The sequence below is a fragment of the Copadichromis virginalis genome, linkage group LG22, assembly GCF_057382275.1.
Source record: "Copadichromis virginalis isolate Kocher_CV1m ecotype Utaka linkage group LG22, C_Virginalis_male_GT1.1, whole genome shotgun sequence".
In the NCBI taxonomy this organism is placed as follows: domain Eukaryota; kingdom Metazoa; phylum Chordata; class Actinopteri; order Cichliformes; family Cichlidae; genus Copadichromis; species Copadichromis virginalis.
Genome location: NC_140638.1, coordinates 28322922 through 28342964, shown reverse-complemented (window position 1 = coordinate 28342964; position 20043 = coordinate 28322922). Strand labels below are relative to the sequence as shown.

Here is a 20043-nt window from a genome sequence, read left to right as displayed (position 1 = left end):
ATTCATATTGAACTGGTCATCTGTATAGTACTCACAAGTACTATTGTTGTTATTGTAGAAGTGGTTATCTGGGTCAGTGTTACTTTCAGGGTCATGCATGTTATGCTCTGCATAGTTAAATGTTTTGAAGTTCGTTTTCTCCGCGTGTGTCAAAATAACCACCTCGACAGTCCTTTTCATAATCAATGTCTTCCTCTTCAATATCTCTGAATGGAAACCTATAATCTGTGTCCAAACTTGTCATTTATGTGTTTTTTTTGTTGTTGTTTTCTTGAGCCGTAAGGCCAGAAACACTTTCCATACCCATTGTTCATTATCCAATCGTCACTTTTCCAATAGATTCTATAGTAGATTCCTGATTATTTATATTGCTCTAAGTCTTTCTCTTATCATCACAACTTTCGCTTCTTCGGGAGTGCCATTTAGTCTCATTACTTTGCAGTTCCTCGTCCATGTCGCTTGTATCTTATTTTGTTTCAGGCTGCGTGCCTGTCTTGCCATTTCAGCAGTCTTTTTCGTTAAATGTTCAGTTAAATAAACACCGGTCCCTTTTAGCTTCTTTCCCTGTTTCAGTAACTCAATCTTTGTTTTGCGACTCACAAACCGAAGAATAATTGATGGCTTTGTTTTACTGTCTTTTCTGGGGAGCGTGTGGCATGCGGCGATATGATGGTTCTGAATACTTACATTCTTCGTTTGAAGGAATTTTAATACTTGCTGTTCAAGTGAGTAAATGATGTGATGCAGCTCCTCTACTGGGGCATCTTCACCGTCTTTACCTCCGCCAGCTGTTACTCTGGCTTAGGTTCGGTGTTGTGTCTCCAGTCCACTTATCACTAAGTCATCCATTCTTGTGTATTGTTCAAGGTCCTCGATTTGCCGTTCCAAGTTGTCTATTTTCTTGTCCTTCTTGTTTATCAAGTTTTTTAGTTGTTTTATCTCATCCTGTCATGTAGCATACCCTGTTGTTTAGCCACTTTGCTCAGTTCATCAGACATGAAATTAAGCGATTTCCTCTTCAACTCCTGGGTTTGCCTTTTTGAAAATGTTGAGATTGGTGTTACCTTGTGGTGGCCCGTTGAAGTCAGTGTCAGTTTACTTGTTGGTGCCTTGCTGGAGGAGCCTGGGCCTAGAGGCTGATTGAAAATCATACGATGAGTATTTCTTCTTCACTCACTGTGCTGCATTTAATCATTATTGCTGATGATTAATCTCTGACACTCTTTTGGGCATCATGGTGATGTGGTGCTTAGTACTATTGCCTTATAGGAAGGAGGTCCTGGCTCGGGCCTTTCTGAGGTTCTCTCCGGCTGCCTCCTGCAGTCCAAAGAGCTGCAGTTAGCGGGGTCATGTTAACTGGTGATTCTAAATCGCCCATAGATGTCAATGGTTATCTGTCTCTCTGCGTTAGCCCAGTGTCAGATTGGTGATGTGTCCAGGCTGTACCCTGCTGCTCGCCCTATGGCAGCTGGGATAGGCTCCAACACCCCATGACCCTGACGGGATGGATGGCTCTCTTCCACAGTATGCCTTTCATCCTTCTTTCTCCCATCAGGAGCAGGTGGCTTCCCCTCCCTGAGCCTCGTTCTGTAAAACGTTCTTTCCTGTTAAAAGAGAGTTTTTCCTTTCCACTGTTGTAATATTGTAGAGTCTTCATCTTACTTTATAAAGCACCTTCATTGACTGATGTTGTGATTTGATGCTGTATGTAAGTAAACTTCTAGATATGAGGAGCTATATAAATTGAGCTGCTCTATATGTATCTGTTTGATCCATAGGGCTACATTCAGTTGGTTTCATTTGCATTTTCTCTATTTCAGGTTAAAGCATAATAAAAATATATTGAGATTTACAAGAAAAATAAATGTGAAGATTTGATGGATTTCCAGTTTGGTCTATTAATAAAAGATTCAAGCTAGGATGACTGAGATGATGCGAAAGGAAAGTGCTCCCCTCCATTTTTATTTATTTATTTATTTTAGAAAAATGTTATAATTCACACTGACACTGAGCAGATGACCAGAAGGCATGAGTCTCAATATAACAGCCCAGGTTTGGTTCTGACCCCTCTGAGTCCCTTCGCTGCACATCTTCTCCACTTTCCTGTCTCATCTTTACAAAAATTCTCTAATAAAGGTGAAAAAAAGCCCCAAAATGATTTATAAACTCAAGGCTCAGTTTTATATTTTCCCAGTTGCTATGGTGATGATGATGGGGTTTTTTCCACTACCCCTACACACGTAACTCTGTGTGAACAAAGTTACAGTCGACTGAGCTAACCAATCATCTGTAACCAAAAAATGAGTTAATCGACTCTGACTTCAGGATGAGACTTTGTCAGACCTGCTTTCTGGAACAATCTCCAGCATTCAGCCTGACAGCAGCACAACAGCAGCTGTAAACAATCTGCTCATTAGCCTGTGATTGGCTACAGGTTGCAAGAAATGTCACCTCTTTGCAGCACACACATGCAGAGTGAGCAGCTTCAGAGTGTTTGTGTTACTGTTGCTTTGAGTAAGGCAGCATGCTTTGGAAATCTGGAAGGGCTTGTGGAGCTGGTTTGGGGTAAGGCTCTACTTTGCAGCTATTCTTAACCTTGTTGTTGTCCCATTTCTCCTGACCTTGATGTTTTGCTTCTGAGCAGGATATTGCTGATTTTCTTAGTTCAAGCAGAGCATGTGTGCTGTTCATGGGCTACACGAAGTAAGTGGGGAATTTATATGTTTAAGTTATTTTAGTGCTGTGATTGATTACCACAGTGGGCTTACACTCTATTTCTTTCTCAGCATATAGCCCCCAGATGCACAACGTTAACGGCTATGTTGGCTTTTCACAGCAAGATGGTAGACTAAGAAGACTAGATGGCAGCTATTCCCAGGATCAAATCAGACATGCCTTCATTTCTCCACGAGTAGCTCACAGCAGTAGCCTCAGCACAGGAACTACAGTTAACAGAGGCTATAGTGAAAGGCTTTCTGCTAGCAGCTATAAACAGACTGTTTCAGAACCAGCCCAAAGCTTGGTAAGGTTAGTGCAGAGCAGCTTGGTGACAAAACCTAACTGGTACACAAATGTGAAGGGCGTTAATGCTCTGGAGGTGCCAAACCGCTCCTCTTTTAGCCTTTCTGTTGCAAGTGGGAACTCGCTGAATGGACTCGGTCAAAACCAGAACAGCCTTCCTGATAGCAACAAGGAAATGACTTGGCCGTTTCAGCGTGGTGCACCCCAAACTAGTAAGGCTGGCTCCAGCAGTGCCGCATCTCTTCAAACTCTTACACGAAGCTCCTTGTTTAAACCAGCCTCTCAGCATTCTGTAGCACAGAAACCTGCCAGTGCAGCTGTACGGGGGCAAACATCAGCAAGCGCTCCTGCAAAACGGGTCACTCAACATAAATCTGAACCTTTAAGTATTGCTAGAGACTTCGCCGTCCATGGCTTTAGGAAATCATACGGAAACACATGGCTTCCTGCAAATACTGGGAACATCCAAGTAGGCTACATGCCGTCTTCCACTTCGAACATGATGGTGAGCTACAAACCCAGCTACACCTTCGCAGAGCGGAGGCCCACCAGTAGCAACCCTCTTCAAGCACCATGGGGAATCAGGAATCCAGCCCAGGAAGTTCATAGTCTGCCTGCCTATGGAAGTAACAGCAGGATCTATGAGGTCCCTGAACACTTTGGAGGCTATGCTATCAGACGGCTTGGTGACAAAGAGGTCGAGCAGGTGCCACAAACTACCACACCTCCCCCACAGCAGATGGAATATCTCAACCCAAGAAAATCTGAGCATCCGCGTGCCAAATGGATGACAATCAAGCTACGTCCAAGATACTAGAAGGTGAGTATCTCATTACTTTGTTCTGTTTATATCTGGCTGGTATCTAAAGTGTCTCTCCTACCAACAGGTGCAGCAAGAAGACATAGCTGAACGTTTTCTTAAATAAATTAAATTGAAATCTTGTCTTCTGTCTTGACTTCATCTCCCAGTTGTGAGGTACTATTAAAAGCCAACGCTTGTGTCTATGGATGTAGACTTGGTGCCCTCTAGTGAGTAAATGATGTGATGCTAAACTACTCTTTGGGGGGCGAAATTGCTCCTGATGCAAAGATCCACTTCAGAGAACACAATCTTACTCTAGCTTATTTCCAAACGACTGTTTGTTTTGGTTTTAAATTGTAGAAGGAAGTGCTTACAGGACATTTCTGACACAATACAGTGGTGACAGAGTCCAGTACCTTGCTCTGCCCAGATTAAAGAAAACGTGACGCAGTTAAGAGCTGTGTGTAAATGCCCTGCCTACAAAATGATGTCCTGAGTCAGATCAGTTGAAACATCTCAATTGCTTCCTGTGGGGGACGGGAGACTGGGCCATTTACTTTCTGGAGACTTTTTTTTCTTAAGTCTTGGCTGAAATCTGTTTAGACAGATGACTCAAGCTGCTGAGTCATGGTTCAGCTGTGGTCGTGTTGTAAGGGGACACTCCAATAATTTCTCGGCAAACTCACTTTCCTCTGAGTTTCAATTTGAACGTATTGTTCAGACTATGTCAGTAGTTGGATTTCTAGAGAAAATATTAAAATCGCTGTAAAACGGTTCCTGATGGCACGGAGTTAAAAGGACCCAAAAAGTGCACCAGAAGACCCGCTGTGGATCTATTGGGTCCACAAGAGCACCCTTCTAACAAGGAGTAGATTTCTATTCCTTGGTCTGTCCTGGCATGTATTGTGACAATCGTGTGTGTGTGTGTGTGTCCTTGCTTGTTACCCCCAGCAGGTCACTCTGACCTGCAGACAAATGCATCAGCTCTGCAGCTAGCCTGAGTGCTATCACTTGCACATCAGGACAGAAACAACCATCCTGCACTATCAAAGGAAAAACACTTGTAACTCCCTGAACACTTGATAATTGTACACAAAGTGATCACGTTTTTTGTTTCGCAAAACCTTGTTTTTGGGGTTTTTTTGGCAAAATGGCAACATGAAATTGAATCTATACACAGCGTGGGTGGATATTTTATTTTTTTTGTGGACTGAAACATTTCATCATAAAGGAGCAGAAGTGAAGATACTTTTCCAAAATCAAGTCTCTGAGGACGTTGTTTTCCTACACTTACAGTTCATGGTCGACTGCTTGTCATCAACACTGAACCTTGCAAATAAACCTCTAGTTTGAGATTTGGTGCCTTTATATACAAATAACCCTGAGTTATTCCTGGTGCATTTGTTATTGTGAATGTCACATAGAAAGCACTTGGATGGAGAATAAAAGCTTTTATGAATGAAACATGTTGTGCTTTTAGTGCTGAAGTAGAACAGTCATTTTACTATTTATGCATCACCAAATGCATGTTCAGCTCATTGATACTTTCAGGTCCTTTTAGATTAACAAAAAGGATATAAGCCAAAGTATTTAGGATGAGGCTCCTCTCGATCCTCCTCTTCCCCTTTTGATTCCCAATCTGACCCATCGTCTTGACAAGGGCACATATATAGTTTGAAGTCATTACAACAGAACTGTGGGATCATTCATATCAATTATACTTAATATAACAAAAAATATACATATGAGCTGTTGATAACCTTCCATGTTCCTTAGTGCTCCACAGTAAACAACTGCACTTTTTGTGCATCCATATTCACCCATGTACACTGAGCTACAAAGCAAACTATCATAAGGGGATAATGGCCTGCTTTACGTTCTCCCTCCTGAATTCACTCTGATTAAAGGGACAATGACAATATGAAAATCATTTAACTAAATAAGGTTCATATGTAATGTCTACATTAAGGTTGTCCTCTCCAACCTCTGGCTTTCCTTTTATGCAAGATGCCACAAACCAAACTCTTTAAGTCCAAACTCCAGTGAGCTAAACAAAACTCCTGGGAGAAGAAGGTGGCTCATGTCTGGCTGCTCACTTTGTATCAACATACCCCAACCTGAGGGACAGTAAATGACCGGAACACACACACACACACACACACACACACACACACACACACACACACGATGTATCATTGTTTATTTGAGGGAGAGCGCCCTCATCAGAAAAGCCTAGTTTGCCCCCTTGCGGTTGAATCGTGCAGTGACGTTGTTGACCTAATTATCAGACATTTCTGGAGCAGGTGTGACGGAGTCAGCCTTTTTTATTCTTATTCGTGTAGTTTGTGCTTTTAAAAACATTATATATTTATGTTCTAATGTATGAAGGTTATTCTTGGTCGTACTTTTTTTGGTTTGCCAGAGTAACCTGTTGTTTCGCTAAATACAGATGTTTGCTAGCATCCAGCTGTCACCATTCCTTGTCAGTGTTGTGACGTTTATTAATAATTTATTACTTATCGTTTCCTTGTTTTTTCCCCCTCCTTTTTTTTTGTTTAATCCAGAGTTTCTTCTTTCTTTAAATTGTTACATTATTACAAAGTTATACTTCTATCCTAAAAAAGTGTAATAGGATTTGTACATTCAGGCTAATAGCAGCGGTAGAGTATATTGACATAAGACAGATTTATTCATGTTTTACAGATGACTGTAGATACTCTTGTGCCTTGTACCTCTCTCCTGACATCCTGCATATATAATGATGACAAATAAAACAAAAATAATATTTTCAGCTCTCCATACCACCTGTTGCCATTTCATTTCAGTCCGGTTTTTGTGTAATTTTGAATACCTCAGTCTTTTCTCCCCATTTCCCTTCCTAAAGAGTGGCTTCTTGACAGCCACTGATCCACTGAAAGCATCTCAGATGAGGCTTTGATCAACAGTAGAACTGAACAGCCAGATGCCAAATCCTGTGTCAGGTCATTGCTAGATATCTTGTCTTAGATCTTAAGAGCATGACTTTCCAGATGCTGTTCAACAGATTGTTTTGTGTTAGGCTGTTAGGAACACAATAACTAAAGATTTAGTAGACATCCCTTGAGTTTCTTTGGTGTTTGTTAAGTGACTTCACACAAAAAACGCATTTTCTGAAAATGTACAAGTACAAGGAGTGGAAATTTGTTCAAAAGTAGCCAATATCCACTGAAAAACCTGATAGCTTTAAAAAAAAAAAATGATAACAAAGTCTGGCTCCTTGGAAGTATAAAGAAATAAAGGTTGGCCCAATACAAGAAGTGAGTGTGTTAGAGTTGCTCCCACCAGCTGTCACACTGGTGTGAGGGGGGGTAAGACATACTTTTACAGCAGTTATGCAGATACACGCTGTAATTTGATGTTGTGACCAGATGAGGGCACCATGTCTTTAGAGCAGAGAGAGGAGCCGGCTGACTTATAGGAAAAAGTTCACACAAATTAAATACTGAGTGTAAATGTTAAATAAAATGAATAAAATGAAAGACACGATTCCTCATTTGATGCATATAAAGCATCATAAACCTGCTCCAACCTTCTACATGCTGCATATGATCATCTACTGCTTTAACAACTGCAGATGTTGGCAATCAAAAAGTACTTACTCATCTAAAATCTGTTTTGTAAGGAAGGGAAAGAAAGGGGACGAGTCCACACTGGAAGTAACGTGGTGACCAGAGACCATAGAAGGTGAAAGATATTTGGCAACTTCATGCAATTGCATGTGAAATAACTGCTGGTGAGGCAAAGTGGACCGGACCTGCAATAAACTTTCAGGTTAGTGACTGAAGTCAATGAGAGTGAAGACGACCCGTGATTGACATGTATAACCTGCTAGTAAATACATTACAAGGTCACGGGAGCCTGGAATGTCAGCAAGCGACCGGCTGGCAGCTTCAAAGCGATGCACGACGAGTGAATCGTTTCCAGTGTGTACGCAGCTCAGCACAACATGCTCTGGAATCAGTGCTGCCAGCACTACTGTACATTGGAAGACTCTCTGGATGAGTGGGACGGGGCTTTGGGAGATTTGTTAAGTGCTTTGTTGATGTGATTATAACGGCTCGAGAATCTCTTTAGAGACCTGGAAAATTTCTGGCAGCATGTGTTTACTACTGGCTGTCAAGAGTGTTTGTCATGGCTCTTTGAAAAAAGAAATCCATGACAGATGTCTTTAGGCCTCAGCTGGCTTCAGGTGGCGGTATGAATGGCGCTGAGTAGGTTCGTAGATGAACTGGGGGTTGTTTTAATGGCTCTCCTTAGTAGGGATCTACTGAGATGCTGACAGAGAAGAAGAGTTCATAACTGGCTCCATAAGTCGAGGTCTGTTGTTCGGCACAGACCCCAATCAATGTGTACAGTAACTGGTCACTGTCAAAACGAGCCGTTACAGAGATGTAACTGACTTCTACAGCCATAAATAATTCACTGGTGAGTTGCAGTATGAGCATGATACCGCCCTACAAGGACTCTATAAAGACCTCTGCTGTTGTGCCATTACTGACAAATGACTTGAAGAGATTACAGTGGGACAAAATTAACCTTCCTGTCGTGTTTGGGTCAAATCTGACTGATTTACAACTTAAAACGCTCATAAATATTGTGCTTTACATCCGATTTCCTCAAAGCCCTATGACATCTTCCACACTATGCACTTGAATATATAAAAATGATGAGCACCTCTTTCATTGAATTTTGATTGTTTATATTGTAAGTAAAGACTCTAGTATTAGAGAGAGGACTAAAACCATCAGGTGATTCCCTTTGAGCAGTAAAAGTAGGTCCAAATGTGTAGATCAAGCTCACCAAGGATGAAGCACACCATCAAACTTTGCATGTTGCCTCCTCCTGCTACTCCCACAAACACTGTCTACTTCTGTGGGAAACACTATAATCCCATGCAGGGGTTAATGGTAACCATCGAGAACAGTGACCTGCCATCTTCGATCAATAATCAATTAAATCAAATTAGGCAAATAAAACATATTAATATAAAGGGAGCTGATTTTGTGCTACAGCCTGGCGTTGCTTTCAGGTGATACCAGGAGATACTTGCCCTGCAAATCGTCCCACAGTTCCACTTACCATTAAGCCGGCCCCCATTCTTATGTCTGCCATGTATTCATGTACACAGCAGTCAGTGCTCTTCTTGCAGAACTTCAGCATGTAGCCATCTAGCTAGCACTACAAGATGCAAGTGAGCAAAAATGGAGCAACTATGTAAAACAACATTATTTGAAATCAAACATTTGAAACAGCTCAACATATATCAGCAAACAAATGATTTCTGTGCAATTTCAGTCACAGTCTCTGAGCTCAAAGTACAGTTTCATTATTTTAAAATAAGAAAAAAGCATGTTAACGTTTGTCAACTCAAATGTTCAGTGGTAGGGAGCGAGACGTACAATACTAAATTGGTTGGTGAGCCTTTAGAGCCGTTTAAGCTGCACTTTATGTAGATCTCTCCTTTTATTATGATCTGAGTTTGCGGGTGATCTCTGGGACTTATCTATAGCACTTGGGGTTATTTTAGATCCATTGCCTTGAAGCATTCCACTAAAGTCACACACTAAAGCAAGCCGGGACTTTACTTTTTTCCTGCATCTTGATCTCAGTGAGACTTGCTGAATAAATACGACTAAAGTAAAACAACATCAAGAAGCAGCAGCAGGCTTTGAAAACGTACTTGGTGCCACATTTAGCTCAGGCCGACTGTTTTGTTTTTATGGATGCTATTTTGTCTCTCCGTTGAGGACAAGAATGGAAATACTTTAAAACTTCATTATCCTGTCGGCTGTAGCTAAATAAGTAGGGGTGCTCCCCCCCCCCCCCATCACACATTAAACCAGGTGCTCTGCCGTCTCCAAACTGAATTCAACTTTTGTCAAAACATCAGATGATATTCTGGAGGGGAAAAAAAAGTCAGCTTTTCTCGCAGTAAATGTCAGCTCCTAGCTTATCTGTATGTATCGAAGCGCTCTGGCTGTTCCCCAAGTAATGTAAATATATATGTAAATATCAGCATGTGCGACCCAGGGACAAGGACAGCCTTGTAACATGGGGGTGAGATGTCAATCAATACAGGGATGGGAAAACATGGCTGTGCATTCAATAAGCAGCATACTGCACAGAGATGAGATGTGCCGTGTCTCCGCATCCGTGTGTAAATATCAAAAGCGTCAGCAAAACACAAGCGGTCTGAGCTGCTTTAGTCGTATCAGATTGTCTCAGCGCGAGTGAAATGCGAGCCAAATAAAAAATTCAGGGCTTTATTCACTGCGGCCTCAACCATGTCAAGAAGAATAATAAATAAATCCACAGCAAATGTCTTACGAAGATTTAATGTACATTTATTCTTAACACGTGGAACATATAGTATAAAGATTTCATACTGAATAAATGATATTCATTAAGCCAAAAAAAAGGAAAAAAGAGGAATTTACATCAAGTTTTTAGCTACATCATCTGAAATACAAATATGCAGAATCCGCATCACTGAAAAAAAAAATAAAATAAAAACAGTTTCTTCATCAAGGTCTAGTTTGTCGTTTATGAAGGAGCTCGAATGGAACCGATTTGTGTTAATATTCTCTACACCCAGACGAACAGAAAGTTGAAGTTGTGTTTACTGAGAGGAGGGGGTGGCGCTGGATCTGACAGCAGCTTAACGACCCCCGTCCCCACGCTCACACAGCGTGATACGAGCGGGGTGAGGCGCTGAAGTAACGGAGAGGGCGGGCGTCAAGTAATCACATGGCGTTCTCGATGCAGGGAAACTCGTCAAAGATTAAAAACGGTGAAGAGCAACAGAAGTCGAGAAAGAGAAAGTGTAATGTACAACATCATATATACACTGCAGCTTGGACTGCATCTAGAGTTGAGGACCAGTCCTAAAGAGGTGACTTTTGAATATAAGGGTCAAGTCATACAATCAAGGGACAAAGAGAAGAGGTCGGGGTGTTGTAGGTTCACCGTACTTTGGGGGGAAAGCCGTTTTTCTCTCTCGACATTTAACTAAAACTGGTTTTAAAAACTACAGTTTGCTGCCAAGCCAGCGGATCTCAGTGTGAAACAGTATTATTACAGTATGTTTACAGTTTTTAAGGTGTACAGTACAGAAAAAAGTCCTACAATCTACTGCACAGGCCTCCCATGACAGACATCTGTTCACAGCCAATAATGTGGTTCCTGTGGGGCTGAGTATATAGCATCCAAAGTTACAGCAATTATACCACACCACAGTCCATGAGTCTATGTAGCCTCCAAACATGAACCATAATATTGTTTAGTCTGTGCCCTCTTTCCCCTGACGACCCACCTCCCCCGAGGGAGAAAGCGAACACGTGTATCCCCCAAACTCACTGTAAACGAGACAGCAACTTTGGTTACAGTTTTTTCTTTTTTTTTTTCTCTTTCTGGAGATTTTTTTTTCAATAAAAAAAAACAAAAACAAAAAAAAGTCCTTTCTACAGGGCAGCAGCACACTCTGTCCTATGCCTGGGTCCCAGTCTGTTCTTCTTTGCCAGTTTCTTTCAGTTTCAGATGTTTGAAATCAACAGCTACTTCATGATATTCCTTCCTTATAGAGAGAAGCAGGGGTAAGAAAGACAGTGGAATCCGAGTTGATTTTGCATAAATTAAAAAAAAAAAAAAAAAAAAAAAACTAAAAAAAAAAAGTTTTGCTTTTGTCACTCACGCGCAACTAACAGACACGCACGCACGCGCACACACAAAAAGGTGGTTTAGGGGGAATAGAAAGAGGCAGAGCTGAAACCTCTCCACGGCTGTCATGACTGGCCGATCAGAAACAGTACATCACAGATTACTTGGGACACCAGAGAGTTCATAAGTGGGGACATCGAGATGTCCAGTAGCCGCGACTCGTACAAAGTGAATTCAGAGTGGTTTTCTTCCACCTTAGCCAGGGCGTGCAAAGCCCGCGCTGCCCGCCGCATCATGTCCACACTAGTAGGCTCAAACTGGGGTCCACCCTGCATTTGTAGCAGGGAGCTCTGGCTCTGCTGGTACTGCGTAGCCGCTAGGCTGTCCTCCAGGAAGCCCAGTAGGTTGCCCACGCTGCCTTTCTGCACAGCGATCGCTCGCGCTGCAAGGCTGTCACCCTGGGCTAGGTTAGCTAGCAGGATCACTGCCATTTCACGGCAGACGGCCACCTTGCGCTCGCCGACGAGTCGCACGAGCGAGCCGTAGAGCTTCTCCAAGCGGCTGAATGGCGGAGTGGCCAGAATGAGGTCGACGTTGTTGTCCTGGATGCTGAGCTTGCTGAGGGTCTCGAGGACCAGTCTCTGGGGTGAAAGGGAGCCGTGGGGCCCCAGCGTGGGAAAGGGATCCAAGGCCTCTGCTGAAGGGCACACAGCCCAGTGGAGCAGGCCATCAAGGAGAGGCAGGCATATGCTCTCTGGGTAGATAGAAAGGTCCAGCTGGCCGGAGATGTTTGCCAGAGTGACCAGGCAGTTCTCCCTTAACACCTCAAGGCAGTCCCACCACCACTCGTCTCTCTCGCAGCTCACGCCTTCGTCTTCCTCGTCCTTCTCGTAGGTAACAGGCGCCTGTTTGCGTTCAGGGTGCCTGTGGTGGAGCAGCACCAGGCGGCCCAACAGCAACAGGAGGCCAGGGTGTTTGGACAGCTCCAGGTCATTGCCAGGAACGAAGGAGAGGCTCCTCACAATGTTGGAGACGCAGATGCAGCGCCGAGCTAGCGAGTCCTGCCAGTCTGATAGAGTGCTAAGTGGCGTTTCATCCTTGCTGTGAGGTTCATCCTCCAGGATCTTGATGTTGCGGCGGCTCTGGAGATCGGGGTTGATGCTGAACAAATACTTGCCGTTCTCCTTCTGCTCCTCGGCACCTCCACGAACTACTTCCTCTGTGACCGACCCCGGGCGAGCGGATAGTACATCGTCAATGGTGGCAGTGACTGGTGCGCCAATGGGAAGAGGAGGCGTGGTAGTCTTTGTTGGAGACTTGTGAGGTTCAGAAAACTGGGGCTGCTGCTGCCGAACCTTATCGTCACCACTGGATTTAGGCTTCTCTGGGTTTTCTGCTGCTGCCGCTGTCCCATTCACCTTGACCTTCTTGCGGTTGTCAGCGGCCGCTGTTGTTTGTTTTCGCTGCTTGAGAAGCTCCATCCGGCTCTCAAAGTGGGTCTGGATGTGCTCAGTAGTGTCACCACCACCCACGCTCCAGTGTATCAGGCCGCTGTCAAAGCTCTGCCGCTGCCCAAGCTTGGACAAGCGGTTTAGCCGGAAGGGATTCTTCTTCCGCACCACCTTGATGGGGAGTTTATCAAACTTGCTAGCCTGTTTGGGCTTTTCCGAGTGTATACTGGGGTCGTGGGAGAACCCTGAGGTAGAGGTATTGGCTTCCTTGATAGAAGACTCCCTTTCCTTCTCATCTTCCTCATCCTCTGAAGACTTATCTTTGTGGGAGTTCTCCTCTTCCTCCTCCTCCTCCTTTATCTGGACCAGTGAAGAAGTGTCAGGATTGATCTTTGTTTCCTCTACCTCCTCATCCTCTTCGTCCTCCTCGTCCGAGTTCATGTCCTCGCCCTCAGGCATGGGAATTTCATCATCAGAGTCCTCAGCTGCATTGGGGTCTATTAGGGTGCGCTGGCCAGGGTCTCCTACTTCATACTCCTTAAGGATGCCAAAGATCTCAATGAGACAGCGTCTGAAGTACTCCACTACCAGCTCCAGAAATCCAGGTAGCTGTGAAAGCAAAGAAGGTGGTCACTACATTTGACAAGTCATTCTGAAATGTTGACAGAAACAAATGCTAACAGGTTGTGGATGTGTGCAACCTACCTGGCAAAGGTTAAAAGTAGAAATGCTATTGTCATCATACAGCAGAATGTTAATGGTGTCCAAGGCCCAGGTGCTCTCAGCTAATAAGCCAGACTTTAATGACATCATTACCCTCCAAGCCTCAGGAGTGCCTTTGAAAATAGAAACAGAATGAATATAACTAAAAGTAACCATGATCGGTCACTGCAGCTTTAAATAACATGTAAAGGTTTACTAATCTTGGGACTTTAACTCCATACTACATGCAATACATACTACATACTTGTGTCACCTAGTGTGAATACGCAATTTGTATCTGAAAGCTGTCTTAACGCAAACTGAGAAATATCAAATGGTCAATCCAGGTCAGGTAGACATAAGCATATTGTTTATTACATGTGTAATGTTACAAGTTATCAGGCAAATCACATTTTATACCAATGTCTTTCATGGTGAGCCGCCTGCGGGGTTTCAGGTGGGGTTGGGTAGCTTCCACAGAGCCAGGAGGGAAGGCCACATCTCGCCGGATCATGGGTTGCTGCACGGGAGCCTGGCCAATGTGGGACGCGGGAACTGGAGGTCCAGCTTTCTGCACCTTAATTCCAGGATGCATATAGGGGGATTTGCTGGGCGACGTTCTGCTTTCCATGGATCGGGGCATGGATGCTGGGCTCGACACCTGAGGAATGTGGTTTTGGGAAGCCGAGTAGGTGGAGGGCAGGGATCTGGTCATGGGTGGTCCGGAGCCTGCGGGGACAAACGGAGGCTGTCGCTGGTTGGCATGGCCAGGCCACTGTCCCTCGTGGTTCATGCGCTGATCTGATGGCATCATATCTTCTGAGCGGTTCATGCCGTGGTAGCCGGGACCCTGGCCCGACACAGGGGGTCCCTGTCGGTTGGGATAGTTGGGGTAGCCCATCTCATTGCGGCCCTGCCACATTGGGCCCTGGGAACCATCGGGGCCTGAAGGCATGGGACTTGCCATCATTTGGGGAGGCATCGGAGACTGGGAATTGGGGCCTGCAGATGACGGCCCTCGATCCCGTCCGAAGGGGAAGGGGAACTGGTTCTGTGGGCCTGGCGGTCGGCGCTCCCCTCCAGGGTATGCATTATACTGATTATACATGTCCTGCTGGCCCTGGGGCCCCGAGGACTGGGGTCCTGGCTGTTGCTGCCCACTGTAAGGAACGCTGTACATTTCTCCCTCATGGCGCTTGGCAGGAGGACAATACCCACCATCCACAGGACGTTTGTAGTTCTGTCAGCACACAAAATTAAGCATTACAATCCTCAACTGAGCACAATAATTTTAGCAACAGCTCATACTTCTGTTCAGCTGGAACAGAACATAGTACATTACATGAACACTGAAAAGAGAAACCCAAGTAATAATAGGAGTACTGCAAATGCTGGACAAACTGTTCTTACTGGCTGCTGCTGTGGATACATTCCTGGCTGCTGATTTGGGTAAGGCCCACCAGGGGGAGCTCCTTGGCCAGGGAACTGATTTGTATAGGACTCATGCCTAAAAATACACACTCAGATTACTATATGTCTTCATTTCAGTAAATGATTCAGTTACAATAAGAAACTCTGTAAATATCTTTAAATCTATCAATGATCTTACTGACAAAATGCTGACATGCAACCATGTCTCTCCGTTTAATCTTTATACAGAATAGTCTCTGCCCTGAATGGTACAGACCGTTGCTGTGGCGGAGGACGGCTAGGCGAGTACATCCCTGTGTCAGCTCCAGAAGGCATCATGTTGGGCTGAGGAGCTCCCGGTCCCATGTTGACATCAGGGCCCATGCCTGGCTCTTGTCTATAAAAGCAACGAGCAATAATCATGAAGTGATTTGATTTAGTCGGAAAGAGAAAAGGACACTGAAATGGCACAGGTCAGATCACAATCATCTTATCTTATTTACAACTATAGTACATTTACCTTCGTTCATATCCATACGGGTACTGTTGCCTCTGGCTCATTGGCATGTTGGCCATTGGGCCTGGTGGACCTCTGTTATACTGTTCCCCCATTCCACTGTTGGGGCCGGGTGGCATGAACTGTTCCCCTGCTAAAAATAAATAAACATAATATTAGTTATGGCTATGAACGAACCCTTACAGAATCTGGGGTTTGGTTACATGGACGGTGTTCACCTTTCCTCATGCCTCCAAAAGGGTCCTTGTTGGACTCGTAGGGACCCATCCGACCCATCATCTCCGGGGTGCCTATCCCAGGCTGATAGCCCTGAGAGTTGGGAGTCATGGCGTTCCTCCTGGGAAACGCCGGGTCTCCGCCATCAGCAAAGGGATCCTGTAGATTAACACTACTCCTGTAGGAAAACAGATGGCTTTTTAGCAAAATGTGGAATGTGAAAAATTCATAGTAATTAAGACTTTTCTAAGTTTTCTTGTTAATTTCTTTTTTTGAATGTTTTCTGTCTGTCCCTCTAACAAGACACAGAAGACAGTTTTTACTGTAGTCTTCTAAGCCCAAAGTGCATACTTTATAACTATAATCCTTTCATATTCCTGTTGACTAGTCTGGTGTTTGTGTGTACATGTGAACAGAACCCCATCAGTGATAACTTTAAAGCATATTTTGCTGTTTTTCGTATTCCAGTTCTTGCTTCTCTGATCCAATTTCACCACAGGTGGAGATTTTAGTACGAACGCCACAGAAGCACGACGCTGGTTTTTGAATCGTACCTTACGCCAGGCATTGGGGGCATTTGCGTGTGTGGGGTGGAGGCTGGTGTGGGGGGCTTCAGGTCTCCCCCCTCTGCCATTGAACTAGTGGTTGACTGAGGGGTTTGGGGTCCTTGCAGGGATCCAGAACCAGCTGCAAAACACAAGGATACACACAATGACTAAGTGGGAGAAAAAACAAACAAAAGAAAAACAGTCAAGTGCTCTGGTTTGTAACACTCAGAGATTCCAGAGAATTCAAAGAACATCCCTTTCTCCTCCTCCTCCTCGCTCGAGGAATAAAGGCAAGAGCTGATAGTTGATAGTGAGGCGGGTTAGGCAGAACACTGCTGGGGGCTTTTAGAGCACATGCTGCTTTTGGCAATCCTAAATCCCATTAAGAAATTCCTGAGCGCTGCACAGTTTGTGTCGAGCTGACTGGCTTTTGAGTGCATAGCCAGCAAAAAATCTTGAATCTTCCTGCTCATCACAGGATGCCTGCCCCCTCCTCAAACACCGCTGGGCTCCAGGAACCACCAGGAAACAGTGATGTAAACCCTCACTGTGACAGATTACTGCCTGGGCTGTAGAGACAGGAGACAGCCAGCTATGTGTGAATGTGTGTGTGTGGGTGTGACTGATATTTTGTTTGTGTTGTGTGTGTGACATACTAGCAATCATCCTTAACTTCAGCTCAGGACTTCTCACTATTAGCAAGCCAGTCTGATGAGTCACAGGTTCCCATTCATTAAACTGGCACACACACACAAACACACACAACACCCGGGTCACTGGCAGGTCACAGTTATTCACATTTTCTCACATCACCCTCTTGCCTCTCGAGCTCTCACGCATGCACACAACATTCATTGGCTCACCCTCCCTCACCCCCTCCTCCCTCTGGGCAGGGATTTCCCTCTACTAAAGATGAAGGGAGGGAGGGCATGATAGAAATAGAGTCAGAGAGAGAATCGTGTGACTTTTACACACACACACAGTCACACACACACACACACACACACAAAACCCTCTTCCCCCATTCATCATTTCTGGCTCAGCACTAATCTCCAGGGAGTGTTGCCGTGCTGCTGTAGCCCAGGGCCAGGCACCAGGCAGCGAGGACACGCCACTGACGGAGCATCGCTATCGCCAAATCACCTCCTGCCTTTCTCCTGCCATTACTTCCTCCACCACCCCCACCCCCAAAACCCTCCCCTGCCCTTCTTTCGTACTAACTAGAGGGCTGATGCCAGCTGACAAGCACCCTGATGTCTCCTGTAACAACACCCCGGCGCTGACTCAGTGCCCCGTGTCTGACAGCCTGGGTCTCAGCCAGACTGAAGCAGCATGTGGTTGCTCCTGGCAGCTATAAACAAGGAGTCCCCTCCAAAATAAACAGCATCTCATGCAACAAGCAATGACCCTTCCTGGCTGCAACCTCCTCACCCTTAACAACTGGTATGAATGAGCGCCAGTTCATCCGCTGACTTTTACCCAGTTCATTGAAACATTTAGCATTCTGCTGTCATCACCGTTGCCACAAAAATCAAAGTGGGGAAGTCGGAAAGGACAAGTCTTTCGTCATGTCCTGTGCAAATGCCAAGGACTATTCCCCCAAGGCATGTGTTTGTGGAACCGTCCAAAGGACTTACAGCTACGCCGCCGTCATTTATAACTCCTACGATATAGGGGAGCAGCGATTTATGGAGGGTGGCTGCTCCTACATGAGATGACAAACAATGCTCTATGAATGGCTTTAAAAACGGCAATTAATGGGATATAATAAAATAGACTAGTTTATAGACAGCTGATGTGAGGCAAATAGAGCAGAGATGATGTTATGAATTGTACTTAATCCAAACTGCGCCCAAGGGAGAAAAGGAAATCTGAAATAAGCTTCATTCATTGCATTTTAAATCTAAGGAGGCAGTAAACTGTGTGACAGTGAAGCGGAGCAGCAGCGCTCACCTGGGCTGGGAGGCTGGATTTTGGGCTGGTTCTTTTTGGTGTCCGTGTTGAAGAAGTCTGGGGGAGGGTCCTCGCCGCGCTCCATTTTGCACTCAAAGGCGTACAAACACTGGATGTACTGTTTTTTGAGCGAGCTGGCTGCGCTGCTCGACGTGCCCACGTTCAGGTTGGTAGCCAGCTCCCTCCACTTCTTGTTCTTGTTCACCTGGTGGGCGAGAGAGGAAGGAGGTGGTTCAGAAAGCTGTATACGAATTTTTTTATTTATTTATTTATTTAAATTACCGACGATCATCCTTCTGATCTGAAGGATTCACATCAAATTCAGGTGGAAGTCCAGGTGTACCTGGGTGAGGCCGCCGATCTCTTTGACGGATATGTAGAGCCTGAAGAGATCGAGGGGCTTACGGCCCACAGCGGGAAGATTGTTCATGCCCATGGCTTTCTCCTCAGCAAAGGCCAAGTATCGGTCCACCCAAATTTTCCTCTCTGGCTCCGGGCCAAGCTCGTACAGACGGGTTATTTTCTCATTAGTGATGGTGGAAGAGCTCGACTTCTGTTGGACGGGTGACGGAAGAAAATCGTAAGAACGAGAAAAAGGGAGGGCGGGGGAAAAAAGCTGGACTTTGAATGTGTACCTTCTTGGATTCTGGCTTGGGAGTCCCGTCCACTTTGTTGTTCATCTTCGGAGCAGGATTCATTTTGTCCATGCCAAACTCTGAACTTGGAGCCATTCCTGGGAGAACGGGGCAATGACAGAAGGGTATAAAAATAAAACGATTACCAGTCTATAAAACTGTTTTATAGACACAACCCTCAGGCCTGCAGCTGTACTCCAATCACCTGATCAGGGCTATAGTTTCACTTGTACTCACCAGGGCTATTGTTGGCTATGTTTGCTCCTGCCATTGGATACGGCCCTGGCCCACCTTGGTTTATCATACTGTGCATGCTGTTCATGCCTGGGCCATACGGAGAGCCTGCTCCCATCATGCCCTGGGACATGTTAGGATAGCTGGGTGGCCTACAGAAAAGAATGCTTGATTAGAAGAAATGCTAAAAAACAATAACCACAAAGAAACAACAGGATGATTAAAAGTTGCCACCCCTGTAGCAGAAACGAGAAATACTGGTCAGTTAAACTACTTATTTCTATTTTTCTAATGTCAAACCGAGTTAACATGTTGTTTCTAAGACGGCAAGCAGCAACTTGCCACTGCCAGGGCACACAGTCCCACTCTTTGTGACAGGAAGTTGTAAACAAGCAAGCTGGGGAGGTAGGGTAGATGAAATCCCTGTGAGTCAGTGCAGTTCTGCAGAATTTTATTCCAGATAATGAATGGTACTATCTCGAGGCTGTGTCAGAGTGAAATTAGTGCTGTTTCTACAATGGTCACTTGAACCTGGCTCCAAAAGAAAGTCAGTCTCCACAGACTCAGATGTTTCAAAAAGCGTGTTCACAGCCTGATACAAAAAAATGTGGCTTTGGCTTCTATAAATATTTTCCTGTAGAACAAGTCCACAGTGACTGACTGTTGTTTTTAACTTAAACATTCAGAGACTTTTATGGCCGCTATGACTGACAGATGCGCTGACACAGGCGGCTGGAGGTGAGCTACGTCTCAGCGCTGCTAATTCGAGTCTCTGAACTGGACTTCCTCACGGTGTTTGTGCTGTTGCTCCCTTTTGGATAAATTTTAATGGAATTTTCTGACAAATAATATGGTTTGC

At 44.8% G+C, this 20043-nt stretch overlaps 2 protein-coding genes across 3 annotated transcripts in view; one reads left to right on the top strand and one right to left on the bottom strand.

The window, feature by feature from the left end:
* Positions 1 to 2649: 2649 nt before the first annotated feature.
* On the top strand, positions 2650 to 4203 carry LOC146683586 (uncharacterized). The gene is made up of 2 exons (XM_085446254.1): positions 2650 to 2703; positions 2787 to 4203. The coding sequence occupies exon 2, from the start codon at positions 2801 to 2803 to the stop codon at positions 3836 to 3838; it is 1038 nt and encodes a 345-aa protein (XP_085302380.1). The 5' UTR covers positions 2650 to 2703; positions 2787 to 2800; the 3' UTR covers positions 3839 to 4203.
* A 5978-nt stretch (positions 4204 to 10181) lies between these two features.
* The window catches only part of arid1ab (AT-rich interactive domain 1Ab), a 55217-nt gene continuing 45355 nt past the window's right edge, over positions 10182 to 20043 (bottom strand). The window contains exons 9-20 of one of the 2 annotated variants that reach the window (XM_085447144.1): positions 19188 to 19336; positions 18951 to 19048; positions 18659 to 18868; positions 18316 to 18520; positions 16369 to 16501; positions 15817 to 15992; positions 15602 to 15731; positions 15359 to 15478; positions 15082 to 15178; positions 14092 to 14911; positions 13675 to 13805; positions 10182 to 13578 (exon numbers count right to left, since the gene is read on the bottom strand). In XM_085447144.1, coding sequence (XP_085303270.1) covers positions 11644 to 13578; positions 13675 to 13805; positions 14092 to 14911; positions 15082 to 15178; positions 15359 to 15478; positions 15602 to 15731; positions 15817 to 15992; positions 16369 to 16501; positions 18316 to 18520; positions 18659 to 18868; positions 18951 to 19048; positions 19188 to 19336 — 4204 coding nt within the window. In that variant the 3' untranslated portion in view covers positions 10182 to 11643. The remainder of the gene's footprint in view (positions 13579 to 13674; positions 13806 to 14091; positions 14912 to 15081; positions 15179 to 15358; positions 15479 to 15601; positions 15732 to 15816; positions 15993 to 16368; positions 16502 to 18315; positions 18521 to 18658; positions 18869 to 18950; positions 19049 to 19187; positions 19337 to 20043) is intronic. The other variant, XM_085447145.1, reaches the window with a different exon arrangement.

Bases quoted from the DNA above. Each gene is read 5' to 3' on its own strand.
- LOC146683586 (XM_085446254.1), top strand. From the start codon at position 2,801: ATGCACAACGTTAACGGCTATGTTGGCTTTTCACAGCAAGATGGTAGA.